This window comes from Halichoeres trimaculatus, unplaced genomic scaffold (genome assembly GCF_033239565.1).
Source record: "Halichoeres trimaculatus isolate MK-OKI-2021-1 unplaced genomic scaffold, fHalTri1.1 fHalTri1_scaffold_5, whole genome shotgun sequence".
NCBI lineage: Eukaryota > Metazoa > Chordata > Actinopteri > Labriformes > Labridae > Halichoeres > Halichoeres trimaculatus.
The window spans coordinates 27,156,035-27,174,589 of NW_027437183.1; the positions used below are offsets into that span (position 1 = coordinate 27,156,035).

Below are 18,555 nucleotides of genomic sequence, written 5' to 3' on the forward strand. Positions count from 1 at the left end.
TTAAATTTCAGAGTCAAGGCCAGGCTACAGACTTAATTCATTATTACCAACTCTGTCAGACTCTGCCTGTTTCCAGCGATATCATTGTCCAAAAGCTCTCTAAAGGAGATGAGAGGGGAGAGTGTGCAGAGAAAGAGAGGGGGACCGAGAGTAGAGAGAAAGAGGAGAGGAGAGAGGGGACAACACTCAATTTTAGGGCACGATCTCTCTGAAGATACAGCTGCTTGTTGTGATTATTGGGGGGAAGCCAAGAAAAAGGGGTGAGGGCATGAGAGGAGAGGAGAAAAACAGAGGAAGGGGGAAAAGGCAAACTAAAGGCTGATGAGGAAATTTGTTACTTTTCAACAGTAGCATGATGCCGATAACCGAGCTAAGAGTTAAATGTATGGCTGTATTTTTTTGTTGATTTAAATGCAACTAGTATCAAAACCTATCTAAAAGACTGATACTACCAAATCACCTGGGAAATCTAGTTTACTGTACAATTCATTCAGCTCCACACCTGCGCGCAACTGGTGCCAGATTAACAGGGAAAAAAGCCTTCTGGATTTGTTTTGGGTCCACAATTGGTGTACTACAAACACAGTGTTGTGTGAAGCATAACAAACAGTCTAAAGACATAAACACAGCTACTTACAACTAATAAGCACTTTGTAATATAGCGAAATGTGTCATATGATGTTCTTATCAGAGGATAATGATGACATGTGATTACACACTGCGTATTTATTCTCAATCACTTCTTTCAATCAAAACACCCAGACTATTTTTACTTTAAGCAAATTCTTTTAGGGGTTCTACCATTTTGATATTTCACTGTTTAAAGTTTGGCTTTTTTGACAAATGAATGAGGGAGAAAGAAAGTGTGTATACATTAAGTTTGGTATCAAAAGGTACAAATTTTGTAACATGTTTTTAAACCCCAAAAGTCAGACCCTGTAGTTCCCCTTTTGTTCATATACCTGTATAAACACAGAAAGCAGTGTTTCCTAAAGATGTGGGAATTTGTTTTAGCACTGGTATAAGGTTAGAGCAAAAATATAGAAACCACTGATGTGACAGCTTTTATGTTCTCCAGAACTTAATGAAAAGGAGTGATGAATAAAAATTCTCCCTAACTGTTAAAAACATAGACCAGATGTAGTTTTTTTCTTTCTATAGAACGACACAGGAAACCCTAAAACCATGACAATCCTGGACAAGTGGAAACAAGTGGAAAAGTGTTCAGGACTATACTGATGGTGACAGTGTCCATACTGATTCAGAGACACAAATAACAACAGAGACTGAAAAAGAAAACAAGACACATTTGCTGAGGATATGCAGAGATATTTATCACCCTCAACCCGTCATGCTTACACTGTCCCTTCCTCCCACCATCTACTCTCCCTGAGGCGACATTTAGGGATCAGCCTCAATCCATGACTGGAGAAGACAACACACCCATCCTCCACTAGGATTCAAATCCTTATTGGAAGATAGACAGCAAAAGATGGGGCAGGCAGAGTAGTACTCAGACAGACAGGTAGAGAGAAGGAGAGATGAATGAAGGCCAAGAGTCACCCCCACCCCCTCATTTATGTCTCCCCCACACCCCATCAGTACGCAGGTGGAATGAAGAGGATAAGGAGGGATGAAGAGAGGAGAGAAAATAGAAGGACATAGTTGTCTTTCATAAAACAAACCCCCTGTCCTGTGTTTGATTGACACATTGTCACTGTGACATCTTCTTCCCGTCTCTGTCACACTCACAGACACACAAACACACAAATGAATCAGCCCCTGTATAGGCTTCTGACTCGCTGTCATCTTTGCATCGTGTCACCTTTCATCAGCGCTCAATGTAACGTTTCACGCTCAGACGCATACAGCGCTTCTGCCCAGCAGCCGTGCAGTTTTAGGAATGTTTAATCAAATGAGTTTGAGTTGCTCAAATACAAACACAATGCTGACAACTTCCTTAAGATCGCTATCTTTCTTAACTCTCCAGAAAAGTTTGCTCTTTGCCTGACTGTGTTCTCACTTCCTGTCTGGGTTGTGTCCTTAATCTTCACCTTAGAGCAGTGCACCAGAGTGGGTGGGAGAGGTACTGCAGGTGTGTGTGTGTATGCATCTACATGAGGGTGGGTGGTGAAGTGCCACCACTCCAGTGGAGGTCACCATGTCCTCCTTCTCTCATCCACCCATCCTGCAGCCACCTTAGGCCCATTAAGAGCCATTAGTGTGTGTGCTCCTTTGCCGTCATAATGCATAAATCTCTTCCTGTTCTTCTCGTCTCTCTCCCTCTCTGTCCCTCTTTACTTCTGGGAAACAGTAATTAGGGATGAAGGAAAGGTTACAGTGAGCAATAGTACATGGGAAGCAGTTGTCACTGAGCGTATTGCACCATGTTGCATTCAGCTCGTCCATCAGCGGCATTCAAAGTAGCTTGCTGAAGAAAATGATGTGTTTTCATTCTCACGTGTGCATATGGAGGCTCTCACAAACCTGCTGAGCACACAAACAATGCAGACACAATGCAGAGAATGAGAGAGACGTTCATGAGATGAGCCCCAGCACAAGCACCAGAACTCAGATGTCTGTTATCAGCTTTGGTAAACAACTACTAAATAAATATGAGGGAGCAAAAGTCAAAAACAGCCCAGTGACATCACCATCACCAGGACCACATTCAGGGAAGAAATTCAGGTGGCTTTTAATTAAATCCACACACTGCAATCCACTGACAAATACTTCCAAGTAGTTAAACTCAGAGTGTGTTTTTACACTGAGCAGGGCGGGCATCACTCATGAAGGCTGGGGCAACAAAAGGATTTCAATTGTCTTCTCCTCCTCATTCTCATTTGTGGAGGTATCTGCTCTTTAAAGCTGTGATGATGACAGCATAGTGCATGTATTTCTCCACCAACCCCCATCTTTTTTTATTAGACAGCTGATGCAGGAAGGAACTGTTTTTTCCACACGTCCAAATGTGTGTGCGCATGTTTGTGATTAGCAGTGGTGGATGTTTTGTGCAGGACAGCTGATTTCAAGCTGATAAAAGCAGTCAGTAAAAATGTGCCAGAGCATAATAACATACACCCACACACACACACACTCACGCGCGCACACAGGGCAGATTAGTGGGCTTTGAGCAGCACTGTTATGTATTAGTGGTGGTACTTGGTCTTATCAGAGCGCTTTGATAAGGTACATCTTTATTAAATTCTTGGACTGAAAGACGGCCAGTCTGGGGAAAAGGAATATGTTAATAGGTAGAGACCATTCAAGTCTTCCAACTGACCTCGCTGTGCCCCTCCATCTGTACCCCCCACCTCCCTCCACCCTCTATCTCTCCATCCCTTCATCTAACGGCAGGGCCACAGTGGCGACAGACAAAGAGCCGAGGCTGCTGGGAGAGCAGGACAGAGATGGGGAGTGTGTGAGAGAGAAGGAGGCAGGAGAAAGAGGTGGGCGAAGGAAGGAAAATGTCTCGCCTTCAGCCGAGCAGAAAAACGGGGTCTGCACGAGTTGTGAGAGAGGTGAAATAGCTTTTTCTTTTCATTTTACACGCCTTCCCTTCCTGGTGCAACCCTCATCCTTTACCTCTCGCCCCCTATTACACACACTCACACAAACACACACACAAGCATACACTCACACATCGTCCTCGTTTTGTGGCGGCAAGTAGAGGCACAGCGTGTGTCTCAGTCCTAGAGCTCCCCCCTCTGATCTGTTGGGATTGCTGCAGCTTGGAGCCGAGTAGTCGACCTCCTGTGGCTAGCCAATAAGGCAGTGCCACGGTTATGTAGGTCGTGGCACCGGTGTTCGGCCTGTGGAGCCTCGCCGCTGGTGCCTATGCACACATTGGAAGACGCAAGCACACACCAGCTGGGGGACGCTGTGTTAAGTGAAATCAGAGCAGATCCTCTAATCTCACAATCACAGAAGGCCATTCAGTGAACGGAGCAGTATTTGAACACACACTCCTATGAAAGAACACAAAACTAAGTGGTACACATGGGAAATGATCTTCAAATCTCCAGGACAATTAAACAAATTAGCTGCAATAAAAAAACAAATACATCTTTTTTTAATCCTAGATTAAACTGAAAACATGAAGTAAACACGATCTTATAATTGACTGAAATTGGCTACAAGCAAAATGGCTGCAGTGCAGAGGGACTACGCCACAAAATGTTCTTCTGATGTGCAGAGAATCCATCTCATCCAGGCTGTTAGTGAATGAAATCCATTCAAAATGTATGAGCAGTACGTGTGTGAGTTTGTCTCTTTTGTAGAAAGGAGTGAGGACAGGGTGTGAAGGGTTAACTAGGCTAAGACAAAGACATGAGCAGAAACCATTGTGTGGAGTGGAGGGCCTCTGGAGCAGATGGAGCCTTAGGGCTCTCCCTCTCTCCCTCTTCCACACCTTTTCTCTCTGTCTCTTTAATACCGAGCTCAAATCAATGACAACTGGTTGACGAGCAAAGACATTCTACACGCAAGCAAATGAGCCCACATGCATGAATCATAAATGCACAACACACATGGCTCACTGCAGCATGGTGATGCAAATATTGTACAATACTGGAAGTCTGAATCATAGCAACAGAAACAAACAGGAGGCTTGAGTCTCCGTCCTTTTCTAACAGTTGGTTATAAAAGCTCATCCCTGTGGCATGTCCACCACTTGTGATCTGTCTTCCTTGACCTCCCAACCTCTGTGTTTCTTCCCTCCTTTACCTCCCATTATCATCTTCAGCCACTTCTCTGGTCTTTTCCAACTTCAAACGGCAGCTGAAGCTAGGTGGGTTTTTTCACATCTCAGCACACTTCTTTAGAAAAAAAGACCCTCATATTGATGAATAAGTGAGATTCTTCATAAAATGTGAAGTTTGTGACTTTAGAACGGTCAAAGTCTGATGACAAAGACATAGTTGTTTTTTATGCGTCATGCTGAGTCATGATTCAATAGAAACAATATTTTTCTTTGTTTTTGCAAGTGATGCGCGTCAAACTGCCATTGATCCAGTTAACACAACACTTATTAGGTGCATGGTCAGTCAGAAATACAAGGGATTATTGCAGCAATTTGTTGAGTCGTTTAAAAGCCTAGGTCTTTTAATTTAACTTCTAAACACCACAACGTTATCCTGAAGAAAAGCTTACTCACATATCTCTGCATGATCTGGTGTCTCTCATGAGGGTCGTCCAGCATGTTGACCGACAGGTCAGAGATGGAAACCGCAGCAGAGGCCGTAAGTGTGACCAGCAGCACTAGCACACCTTCACCCTCCTCCAGAGGCAGGTCCAGCTTGTGTGTGTGTTCTTTACTGAGAAGCGACAGGTCGATGGTACACCTAGACAAACAGAGTTACACAAGTGGCTGTTGAGCACATTGATTGCCACCTTTTTTAACAGCTTTTCACAGAGTTTTTTGAAATCTGTTGAGAGTTTTACATTCTCTGCTGGAATAGGCCTTATCACCATCAACAACCTGATAATAATATATACACACAGTAAGAGTTGTGTGTGTGGGATAAGAGTGACCGGAGAAAATTTAGCCAAAACGAACACAATTAAACTCTTACCGTAGACACTGGAGAGCATCATCTCGCAGCAGAATTGATTTTCTGGCACTCCTTTAATATATCTCCAGTTATTATCAAGGCAGCCCAATAGTAATTATTGAACTGGGGTCAAAGAGTTCGAAGAAAACCTTCTTCAAGTGCCTCCATTCTGATGAAAAATGTTCTCTTTTTCTACAGGAAATAGAGCCGCTTTTTGGGTTTATACGCACAAGCATGCTACACCAATGGCTGCTGAATAGAAGGTAAAACTGAGTACGCCTACACAAGGACATGATAGTATTGTTCTAAAATGATTGGAAATATTGGAAATACTTTCAGGTTCTTAAGGACAAAGGCAAATTTAATGTTGGTAAGCTACACCTGCTCACCCTCACACACTGACAGAAGCCTGGGATAGCTTCATATCAAGAAACACTGAAGGGAACTTGTGTACCTTCCCATGAAGTCGTCCTTCTTTCCAGCATCTTTGTCCCAGACAGTGATGTCCACGTAGCCCCCCTGCTCTTCATACAGGTGGAAGTCAAACTGCTCTCTCCACTGTGGGTTTAGGGTTTTGGGAATTGTCTAAATGAACAATTGAAAAAGATATATTACAGTATGTTTGAGTCTCCATATGAGACAATTAATGACATAACTAACTTTTATATTGATACAGATAACGCAACATTGATACTTCACAGGGCTTGTGGATGAGAAGTAATTAACTGGTGAACAAATGCTAAATTCTTGATTAAAAAAATATGAAAGATCTTTCAGCTTTAATGACCCAAGTCAAAAAGAAAAGTTTGTTTGAGAAGGAGCTATGCAAGTGATTGAAAGTTTAAGGCGAAGGCTGAAATACTTTCCTTTTAGACTTTGACCACCTTTAGCAGCCTTTCTGGTCAAACTTTAATTACCTCATAGGTAATGAATTAGACTTACTCTTACGAAAAAGAGTTGCAGAAAAGATACTTTTCTGAGAGGGAAAAACAGCCAAGAGGAAGGTTACTGATTTAGATACTTTGAGCAACACAAATATTCATGCCTCCATTGCCATTTCTAACTGAAAGCGTTTTACAAAGTTGTACACAAAGTTCTCTTTTGAGATTAAAAAAAAAAAGATTTCAAGTACACTTAGAGGGAAGTGTGTTCACCTTGCTCTTGTACTTCTGGTGACCCATCCTAAATTTGACATAAGGGTCGCTGAGGCCGTTGGCGTCCATCGGCTGGAGGTTTCGACCCTCTATCAGACTGATGCTGACTATCCCCCGCCACAGCTGGGCTTTTCTGTGCACATCTGACAGACGCATACTCTGATACTGGAGCAGGCAAACACACACACACACACACACACACACACACACACACACACACACACACACACACACACACACACACACACACACACACACACACACACACACACACACAAACATACATTTATACATACACAGGAATGCATACAAACACAAAGAAAATGGGCACAAACATACACACACACACACACACACACACATGTGCATAAATTAACCCCGGGGAAAAAAAATAATGGCTTGTGTAACTTGGTCAACGGGTAAATAAGCAAATACATGAAGACAACAGAGAGAGGAGCAGGCAAAACATACAAGATAACACTTCAACACAAATGAGAAAATTCAACAGAAAGTTTTCCTGAAGTGTGAGCTTCCCTGATACATCAACATCTGTTTGAGTTTATGAGACATTAAACACGTAGCCAGAGAGTCAGTTAGCATGACCCTGAACAGTCCAAAAAGTGAGAACATGAACTGTTACTGCTTTACATATTTCTCACGCTCTGCATTAGTTTTTACATTACTGAAGGTTTTGTTTTTTTCAAGTGATCATTATTTGTGATGTGAAGTCTTGTTTAAAACAGGTAGACCAACATAACGCCACAGCAGTGGACCTCTGTACGCTCACTGCTTCTGGCTAACAGTGAACTGACAGAGCTGCAAGTTTAGATTGATGATTTTTCCTATTTTTAATCTTTTTTTTTCCCTTTAAAACACTTTTCCCAGCACTTACAGAGCTATTTAACCTCTCTTTGAATCGTGTCAGTATCCCTCACTAAAACAAAGAGCAGGGTATTTATTTGTCAAACAAACACAGCCCCCTCTCTTTCTGCCTCTCCCTCTCCCTCTCCTCCTTCCTCGTTAGGCAGAATTTATTAGCATAGCTTTTGTTTTGCGGGTGAATTTCATTAAACTCTGAACAAACCCTGCCTCGTGAGCGCAGGCCCTTTGATCTGGAGACGAAGCCTCTTAATTTCCATTCTCCAGACATTAAACAATGCGAATGGCTCCCTGCAATATAGCCAACCTCACATACTGCAACTCCCAACTCCCACTTCTTTCAATTCTCCTGCTCACTTGCCGCTAACACACTTTATGGTAATGATGAGAGGTCGCTTTCCCGTCCTACTCAAGTATAATCCTAATTGTTTTCTCGTTTTGTTGCTGCATATTTCTTGTTACAGAAAACCATGGGCTATTTCGATGGGGAATTCACATCTTCCCTGCCAAAGCACAGCAGGAGAGAGACCATGCACAAAGATGTTTTGCAGCAAGAGATACTAACATTCAGTTTACCAACTAATACACCCTTGCACATGGTTTAACTTTTGTCAGCTCCTATGGAGAAAATAGTGTTTGAAGTTGCCAAAGTAAGTACTTTGCCTGTTGGTGAAGTTAGAGAGACCTGGATTTATTATGCCTGTGACTCATAATTATCATCTCAAACTACTTCTTGTGTATTTTGCATCTTGAGCTGAGAGTTCAACATTCATAGATGCTTCATTAAAAAGAAGTGGTTGTGTAAAAATAACTGTGTACTGTCTGCAGCCAAGCACAGAGGCAGGGAAGCACGCAGGAGCAGCGCCTTTTTTGGAGGGGAAGCAGCGCAGAAGCTAGTTAGTCAGTGTTTGAGTTAATTCCCGAGTCACAGGCGGGGTGTCCCAGTTTGAGGGCTTCAAAGACTCGATTTGGGGAAACACACTACAGCAGGACGTCTGCCCACCTGCGACCAAGCTTGATTCAAATGTAGATCTGTGTCTGTGGGTGGAAACACTCAGCACCTCTAGGTGCTATTTAGGAGAAAGACAAAAAATAAAGCTAAGTTTCTAGGTTTCATCTACATGACAACTTTTTACCAAAACAAGGACAGAAAGTAAAGTACTCTCATAGAGGTGACACATAAAAGACAAAACCATGAGCTAAACTGGCTGTGTTAGCAAAACTGTCTCTAATACAATTGTTGCTTACAACTGATTAGCTGAAATGAAAGATAAGTGCTCAGTGCATGCACAGATAAGAGGAAGCGAAACTTGGATCAGCATGCTTTCTGCTCAACCTGACAGCCAGCAAGCATCACAAAAAAACATGAAACCAAAAGGTGGCAGTGTCTCATATGTGGCAAGATGGGAACTCAAATAACACTGACAATTATCATTTGACAGAAAGGGGTTAAAGAGTCGCCTACAATCATTCCTTACAGTCCAAAATCAACAGTTTTATTCCACTGTTAATTTGCTGTACAGGACTCATTTAAAGCCCCTAAAAACAAACCAAGTGCTGTATTTTCTCTCACAAAAACTGCAATACATCATGCAGATCAAAGGTGGATGAGGCAACAAACCATCATATTGGAGGCTCAACAGGCAAAGAATCACTGTATAATTGAACAGTTAAAAAGATAGTTGACTGATGTAGCAACACTTTAGTTAAATTATGGATAAGTTAGCAGATGACTGATTTTGAAGTTAGTGGCTTCAGTGTCTCAAAATTAAATAAGGTTCCAAATACAGAAAGTGAAGTAGAAAATACTTCTGCAGTAATGACAGACTTGCCTTTGCACAAGTACATACAGTTCAGCCTTAAGCTAAGTTGCATTTACAGCCCAGAAAGTGTTAACATCAGTCATGGTGATGTTAGAAGCATGTGGTATATTGCAGCTTGTGGGAAAAAATGAGCCAGGGACAATGAGAACTGATAAAGAAAGAAAAAAACTGCTAATACCACTGTGGGAGGAGGAAAAGAAGGGTGAGGGCCAGGGAGACTCCATCCATGTACCAGGACACAAGTGAAGAGTGCAGGAGAGGTGAGGTGCAGTGCGATTACAGTACAGTCGGAAGTTTGTGGGTGAGGGGGTTACATGCTGTTTTAGTTTACCTTACTAGATCGTTTCCAGTTCCTTCTCAAAAGCATGGTCTGTAAATGAGACAAAGCTGTTACAGAGGGCCCCCCACTGTCCCCCCCTTAGAGCTGCAGGGTCAGAGGTTAGAGGTCATGGGGGTGTATGAAATCTATATGTTAGCCCTGGCCTGGTGCAGGGGGGGAAGTTGGATGAAGAGAGAGGGTCAGCTGTCTATCATGCAGGTTAAATCAGCAAGAAGTGTGAAAGAAGCGCTCTTACCTATGTGTTGTTATGGAGTGTTTGCAAAAGCAGACATGCCAGCACACATTTAAACACACACGTTTGTAAAGATTTATATACTTAAACAACTTCCTCTCGTACTGTATCACCATCTTTTTACATACTTACATACAAACTGATATCAAATGGGGCTGATAACTGCCACTTTGCTTGGACTGCATATTTTGAAATCTTTTTTTCAGGCCTGATAAGAGACAGTCACTGTGCAGTAAACTGAAGGAATGTATAGAAACAAGGCAGGAAAGTGAAGACTGCCAAAATTAAGTAGTCATGTGATTTCATGCGACGCCCCTTCATACGTGTCCAGGTGTATTTGTTAGCTACACTTAGCTCATTTCTTCCACCTAATCTTATCATTAATACTCAAACAGAATAGAAAGTGCATCCTGTTGTACAAAAACAGTTAATACTGCAAAATCATTCAAAATGACCACAATATTCACCTTGTAAGGAAGGATTCATTCAGAAGATTGAAGTTGTGTATTTCCCCTGTGATACCAGTAGGTGGCAGCAAAGAGCAACATCTAAATAGTGCTAGTATAACCTTGTACTCATTTTCTTCACAGTTGGAGAAATCCAAAATGATGCTTAACCCAAATAGAGTGTATTTGTTCTGTCAAATGTGGACTCTCTGAACTACAGCACTAAAGAAGCAGCAGAATTAAGACATCAGATCAAAAGGAATAAAATATTTCCCTCATGACTCTGCCTTGTTCTGGATCGAGCATGCAGGGGTCCAATTAACCAAACAAATAATTGAACAGGAATAAATGCAACACCGAAACATCGAGCAAGTCCACAGAGGCATGAGCCAACATAATTAGTGAGGAGAATCTAGTGCTCTTTGAACATGGAACTTTTCCACTGAACATATTAATTACACTTGTGTTTATGCATATGTATTTGCTGAGTTGAAGAGTTTCCAGCAGCTGAGGCTGACTGCAGCCAACTCATTCTGGTTCAACACAGCATGCCGGGGCTTCTGATGTAGAAAAAAGCAGTTCACTGAACTGAAGTAACACTGCTGCTGAACTTTGATGATTAAAATTGTACAACTTTCTACTCTGATTTGCAGTTTTGCTTAACTACTTAACTACTAACTTGGCTATATGATACCAGGCCTGGTCCTTTCCTCATTGATGCATGACATTTAAGAAATGATGTAGAGAGGTGCAAGAAATACATTACAGGGACATCCATTCAGAAAAGAAGAGGGAGCATTCTGTGTGCAGGGGGAGAGAAATAAGTGTGCTATCATGTAGTTTTCTTACAGCATCCCTTATGTCGTCCTTTGGTGACAGTGTGACAGCAAGATCCAGGGTGCCCAGGTTGTGTTCAGGATACTGAGGGTCCTTAAGGTCCAGTGTCACATCCAGGGTCCTCCAGGGAGAAACAGTCAACATGTTTACATGAAGAAATCATCCCACTTCATGCTTTATTATGCCTCCCCTCTCTTCTAGCCTCTCTTTCACCTCCTTTCAGCAAGCCACAAAAACAACATGTGATCAACCTCACAATGTATGTTAAATTATGCAAAACCGTAGCAGAAAAACAAAGCAGGCTATGACTTTAATGGTGACAAGTGTCACAGTAGGCCTGCTCCTGATAACTGATTTTAAGGCTGTATTCAGACCAGAAAAGTCCTTTGGTCCACTTGTTTGGTCCGGACTAAAAGCGGACTTTATTTTTTTTCGTTTGGTGTGGTTCGTATTCAGATTGTACTTTTTGCAAGTGGACTATATTCTGTAAACACATCCACGTGTGTGACGATAGGTGCTCTCATTGGAGAGCACTGACAAAGGGCGGCACACAGAATACAGACCCGGAAATGGAGGTAAATATGTGTGTTTGTGCTCTTATTAGAGCTGCAAAATCATTTTCAGTTTCAAGAGCAGCTCCTTCAAAGCAGGCTTAACAACACCGTTTCAAATTTTGGAACAGCAAAGACGAATGATCGCAGCGAGGAGGCGCTATGCTCTGCGTGTCCTGACCTACAACATGCTAGCAACAACGTGGCTAAACAGAAGACGGAGGATCATGTATGAACCTAAGACAGTTAGGTTACGGTGGCTTTATAGGCCCAAAAGGCGCATGTATCCTGTAGTTAGTTCGGATGGACCTTGGTTTGTATTCAGACCTGCACCGAAGAACCACAAACCGCACCAGAGTTTGTTTGGAAGTGGACCGAGACCACCTCAAAAAGTGGGTCTCGGTGCAGTTGTTTGGTCTGCACCAGGGTTCGTTTGTGTCTATTCATACCTGCATGGAAAGTCCGCACCAGCGTGGGAAAGGAACCCTGGTCCGTTTAAAGTGGACCAAACAGTCCAGGTCTGAATACGCCCTAAGTCAACACCAGCTCCTCAATCAAAGATGTTCACATGCTTCAGTTACTTGAGTTTGTCTTAAACACACAGGATGTAGTGGCAGCTTTACGCTTCTGTTCAGTGTTTCACCATTGAGATTAATTTGGTTCTGATATGCAGTCCTCGTGTTTTGGAAAGACAGCTCATCAGACATAGTGCATCAGAAATACAGTCTAATACTGACGGTTGTGCAAGTAGTTCTTGCTACATTTATTATAAATAATAAATGTTGCTGCGATTAATTCACAGTCCTTTTTAGAGGCATGTTGACTCTCACTTAAGGAATATTAAAAGAAATGACATTGATCTTTTTGAAGACACCTGTTCCTCTTTCTTTCTTTTTTTGTGATCCACTAGGCCATAGGTGAGTTATCAAAACCTGCCACTAGAGGGAGACAACACATCACATTTGATGACTGCACAAGACAAATGATTTAATAGGGCTGTGTGATAAAGTCTGTAATAAAGGAGATCACTCTCAGGATTAAAGGACTAAGGAGCACCCCCAATGTCCCCCATACTGAGGCGATGCTGAAAGCAGCTACCACGACACAGATTAATAACCAGAAGTGGGTGGGGCAATAGACAGTTTAGAAAGTAGTAGTGATGTTCGTGTACAGAAGTGAAGGAAGCAATACATGTAAAGGACAGAGAAAAGAAGAAACCTCTGATGCTCCAGTGACTCCAGGTGTAGGTATGCTGAGCCCATGAAATCATCCTGAAGTCCAAAGTCATAGTCAAAAACCTACAAAGAGACATTTATCCACCATCAACACAAGACTCTTGACACCACAATACAATTTTCAATAGTTCCCACAAATGTTTTAATCACACCTGGTAAATGGTGACAGCTGTACTGTGAATCCAAGTCCATTTAGACAAAACATTTTTTCAATAAACAAATCATATTTGAACAGCATGACATTATCAGATCACCCTTACCTTTACATACAACGGGTCCCTCAGGGTTTCCACCAGAAGGCTCACTCTCTCGTCCCAAACTGGATTAAGGTTCTTATGGATGGTCTTGCTCCTGAACACTTCTTTTCCCGCAATCTTAAACTTCACGTAAGGGTCACTGGTTCCTTCAGAGAGAAAAGAAAACACAGAGATACACTGTTTGATGGCTGGATAAAACAGGTGACATGCCACTCAAACGAAGAGGCATTCACTACACACAAGTTGTCCTGCAGAAGAAGAAATGTACACAGGCGATCTTTTCATGTGTCACTTGTTGAACGATGGAATCTGCATTTCGAAATAAGGTTAGATATGTAGCAATGATGGCAGCAAAAACATCTCAATATATCTCAGGTGTTGGCAAAGTAAAACAATCAAATTGAAAGTGCTTCTAAATTTTGTATGATTGCATTGAGAGTAGATACACCTAAAAAATGTAGAAATACTTTTAAGACTGGAAAACTTTAAGCTGTTACTATGGATGAAGTCTCTTAAAGTCATGCATTGCAGTGTTGTGATATGACCAGTGGAGGGAGCAATTGATTCATATTTATGCTTTTTGTATGCTACCAAAACAATAGAGGAATCAATGAAAACAAAAGGTGTTTTCTTCCGATGCATATGGAATAATGCTTGTTGGGGTTGCATTTGTACCAACATGTCACCAAAGACAATGTAACTAATAACCTGTCGATGTAAAGACTCACACAAGCAGGCTGGAGGGAACACAATTTATTCTAGTTATGTATTCACATCCGTCATGATAAACAACTGGGAAACAGAGTTATAACGTTCTAAATCTTGATTTTATCGCCCTGCAAAGGACCATTGATTCTCCTGTCCATTAAATTCCTGTTTTATTCTCAGCATTTCCTCAGGTCCATAAACTACACAGCAAAGTCAATTGGTTCAATAGGAAAGGAAAAATAAGATGGAGACAAGATGGAGACACAGCCTGAAAACAAAGACCAGGCTAAATAAGAAATCAAGGAGATCTGTTAAATAAATCTGATCAGGTGTTAGATAAACCTTCATACAGTATGTAACTCCTTTGGGAAACTAAGTTAAAATCTTAACTGCACGGAAATCAAAATGACAGGGGACAGAGAAGTCTTAAAGATGCATTCAGAGCTCTGTTAGTGCAGAAGGTAATCAGATTTACTGGCTTATCAGGCTGTTCACGTCCATAGTGAAACAAGAGTTCACTGAGGAGCTGAGCAGGGGCTGATCACAGGCTTTAAACATACATAAACTAACTGAACAGAGACACAGTACAAACAGTGAATATTAACTCAGGACAGCTTTTTGTTTTGGTTTTTCAGGATAAGTTTGGTTTATACAGCTTTTACATTGTTTATAGAATGAATGTAATGCAGTTTTAGGAACTGTGCTGTCTATGCCCCGATGGATCCCATTTTACGGACGTCCGCTGCATCTAAATATCTCCCGAAGCACTGCTTGGATCAGGAAAACCTTCTGGGTGAGAATTTTGTTCTACTTCATTCCATAAACAATGTAAAAGCTGTATAAACCGAACTTATCCTTTAACAGTTATTTCTCATAACCTTTTGATGGTCCAGAGTGAAATCTATAGATGCTGTATGTAATATCAGTTAGGATGATGGTGTGAGAGTAAGATCCATGGTAAATATAAAACATTTGGGTTGTCATAAAAACCTATACTTCTCAAAATGCTCATCAGTTATGAGAAGAACCATGTTTTTGTTTAAAGGTGGAACACATCCTCTTCTAAGAACACTACTGCCTCATCTTTATGCCCTCTCTTTACATCTGTCTCATTCCTATACAGCTTTAACAATATGTTGATATGAAGGGAAGAGACTCAGGCAGCAGGGCCCATAAGGAGCTGATTGTGCTTTTCTCAGATCAGTGTCATATTATTATCAGCTGTTACCAAAGTGGTTATGAGGGAAAGGAAGAACAGCAAAGGAAGAACAGCATTATCGTGACACTTTCATTGTCTCTGCCTGATGTGTTTCTTCATTTAGTGCTCCTAACTCTCTTTTAAAAAAAAAAGCAAACAAGTCAAAAAAGACTTAATTCTGTGTGAAATATATACAGAGGGAAAAAACCAACTAAAGTTATCAAGTGCAAATTTGTGACTCATAAAACGACTTAATAGGGAAACAAAAAGCACAATTAGAGGCAGTGAAAACACTAATGGCTGCATGAGTCTGATACAAATGTGCTATTACCAACTTTTAACAACCCAGCATTAAATTTATGTTGCCTTGGTAAAAACTGCTGATTTGATTCTCAGCTGCATGCAAGCTTTAATGTGAGAGCTGCAAGATGTCAACCAACAACTTCCTGCTGGGAAAAGATGTCCACGTCTTCATGTTAGATTATCCTCTAATGCCCTCACACACTCCAAGGCACATTTTCATTCTTTAACACATTGGTGCCCTTGACATATCGCTGCAGGAAACCTTCATTATAGGGACATGGAGGGCTGAGAAAGAAAAGGATGTGAGAGAATGAGAAAAATAATATCCTAGATCGGGGGTGGGCAAACTTTTTGATTCGTGGGCCTCAATGGGTTCTAACATTTGACAAAGGGGCCGGACCAGGAGCAAATGGATGGAGTGCTTTGGTAACCTATCAGTGTATCATTCGTTCATTCCATATCCATTTTAGAATCCAAAATCGGAAAACGGATAATGACTTGTTATTCAATTTTTCGTTTTCAAATCAAAAATCAGAAAACCAATAACGGTCTATTTTTTGCTGTATAGATTTTGTTTTGAAATTAAAATTAGAATATGAGAGAACGGAATTTTAATGGGATTTTTAATCCGTGTATGGTTCGTTCTTTCGTCATTCTGTTTAAAAACAAAATGTAAGAAAAAAAAACGAAAAAAACAGGCTTGTTTTTTTGTTTTTCTGTTTTAAAACCAAAACTGAAAAATGGAATTACAGAAAAACAGAAAAACATGTTTTTTTTCTGTCCTGGTTTTAAAAATGGAAAAACAAAAAATAATATAGGATTGTGTCAAAAGTGTTTGTGCGATATTTTAATATTAAATGTGAACGTCTCTAAATAAAAATTAGACAAATAACTCACATTGAAGGTTTATACAGACATGTTCCTGAGCTTTTTTTTTTCTAAGTAACAGATCGCTGACGATCCACTCCATCTTATCCGCGCATATATGTCCACTTCCATGTGTTTCAATGAGTTTTGTTTTGTCCATTTTCCTTTTTTCAGGTCAGTTCATCTTTACAGAAGGGCTGATGGGTCAGAGGGTAAAGTGCAAACGTGGAGTAATAGGCCTACGCTTCACCTCAACAAAGCCAATGTATCTACAGTGCTCTATCTAGTGGGAAAACATCAGAATTGCAGGGAAAATAAAACATTAACAAGGTTTATTCATTTAATTTTTTCAAGTTCGGCGGGCCGGATTCAAACATTTAACTGGCCACATGTGGCCCCCAGGCCGTAGCTTGCCCATGCCTGTGCTAGATATTTTAGGGTTCTGTTGACACCAGCATTAAAAGTAAACAGGAAAAAGAAATCCCTGATTCTTCTAAAAGTGAGCATTTGTGATCATTTTTCAGCTAAAGAGAATTTGTCCCATGCTGCAATGTGAAAGCAGAAGCCACTTATCTCTCAAACTGCAGCACCTCTAATTCTCCGTCTATCTCTTTCCCTTACTGTGTCCCAGCGAGTCGATATTCCCCAGACACACATCAGTGGCTCCAGGCCTCTGCATCCCACAGTGCCAGCTTTATGATGCCATAAACACACACAGGCAGGAGAGTATGAAATGGAAAAGAGCTTGGTGCTGTGCTGTAGGTGGGTTATTGCTGAGTATGAGTGAGCGTGGGTACAGCACAGAGGAGTGATGTGGTACTTTTCTTAGACATCAACGACCATATATGACATTTATGAAAGATTTTTTACCTGCTACCATCAGTTGGGGATATTCCATAAAGAAAGTGAGTGAGTGTACTTCCCACCCGGAGCAGGTGGGTGAGTGGGTCAATAAGCTATAGGTATTACAGGATCAATACGCTTTAGAAGAATGAATAATGTGGGCTGAAAACGTCTAAAAGCAGCTGGGTTCAGGACAGTGGGTATGATGGAGTGGTGCACCTCGGATGTTTGTCCACCTTGTGGGCAGAAGGCTGTGAAATGGAAGTGCTGTGTAAGGGGGAGACTGGGTGTAAGGAGTCAGTGTGTCACTCACTGATAAACTGGTGAAGGGAAGTAAGAGCCCAAGGTGCTGAGGTGCAGCCATGGAGAGCAGAGAATGATTTCCTGTCTTTCTTCTGTTGGGTGGCATTACCGGTGAGGCGTGTGGCTAAAATAAATGAGGTGTTGTAAAATCGAACTGGTGAAAGACCATTTGTAAAGGTCAGAGGTAGGCTTCAGAGTGCATAGCTATAAATATAAAAGTTTACACCTGCTGAGTAATGTGTGACAATATCCATGAAAGTTCAGGTTATCTGAAATGCTGGGATGAAGTTCCAGTTCACATTACGCAGACACTGTACATACAGCTTTCAACAATCTGTGTGTTGAGATTTTTGAGTGTGTGAGACAAGGTTAAAATAGTTTGGGATTTGTCATTATAGTTTAGTTTCAGTTAGTTTTGACATTTTATTTTCCATTACAGTTTAGTTTTAATTAGTTTTAGAGCAGGCATTCTAGTTTTTATTTAGTTTTAATTTTTGCAACAAGGCTTAGTTTTAGTTTAGTTTCAGTTTAGTTTTAGTTTTTCATACCCTATTAACCAGGTGCAAGATTCAAAAAGGTCAGAGTAAATATTTTGTAATACTGTTTATTTTCCAGTTCACCATAGTGCTCACTGCTCAGTCAATGCTGATACTGAACTGCTGGCTGCTGCCTTTATCACAAAAAAATAATTTAAACTTAATATAAAAATATAAACATAATAATTATATATAATTATATAAAATAATGTTAACATGAATTAAATAAAAATAATAAAAACATAAATGATATCAAACAATATAATATGAGCTTTAATAATTAGAAACGTGGACTCTGTAACAATAAAGTCAGACTCACATGAAATTAAACTATAACAGATGCTCTGATTCATTGCTCCTCTACGTTTTGTCGCAGCACAGCACACAGCCAGTCAGTGCAGTAAATAAGCATGTCCCAGTACGTCACTGTGATGGTGCCGTACGGCGCTGACAACTGCCGAAATCTGTCGAAAAATTGGTTGGGAAAATGT

At 41.0% G+C, this 18,555-nt stretch overlaps 1 protein-coding gene across 5 annotated transcripts in view; it reads right to left on the reverse strand.

Moving 5' to 3' along the window:
• The window catches only part of mctp1a (multiple C2 domains, transmembrane 1a), a 152,735-nt gene that overhangs the window by 56,676 nt on the left and 77,504 nt on the right, over positions 1-18,555 (reverse strand). For 3 of the 5 annotated variants that reach the window (XM_074670736.1, XM_074670738.1, XM_074670741.1), the window contains exons 3-9: positions 13,310-13,452; positions 13,033-13,112; positions 11,276-11,384; positions 9,740-9,778; positions 6,707-6,871; positions 6,007-6,137; positions 5,156-5,342 (exon numbers count right to left, since the gene is read on the reverse strand). In XM_074670736.1, the coding sequence (XP_074526837.1) occupies positions 5,156-5,342; positions 6,007-6,137; positions 6,707-6,871; positions 9,740-9,778; positions 11,276-11,384; positions 13,033-13,112; positions 13,310-13,452 (854 nt within the window). The remainder of the gene's footprint in view (positions 1-5,155; positions 5,343-6,006; positions 6,138-6,706; positions 6,872-9,739; positions 9,779-11,275; positions 11,385-13,032; positions 13,113-13,309; positions 13,453-18,555) is intronic. The other 2 variants (XM_074670737.1, XM_074670740.1) reach the window with 1 other exon arrangement.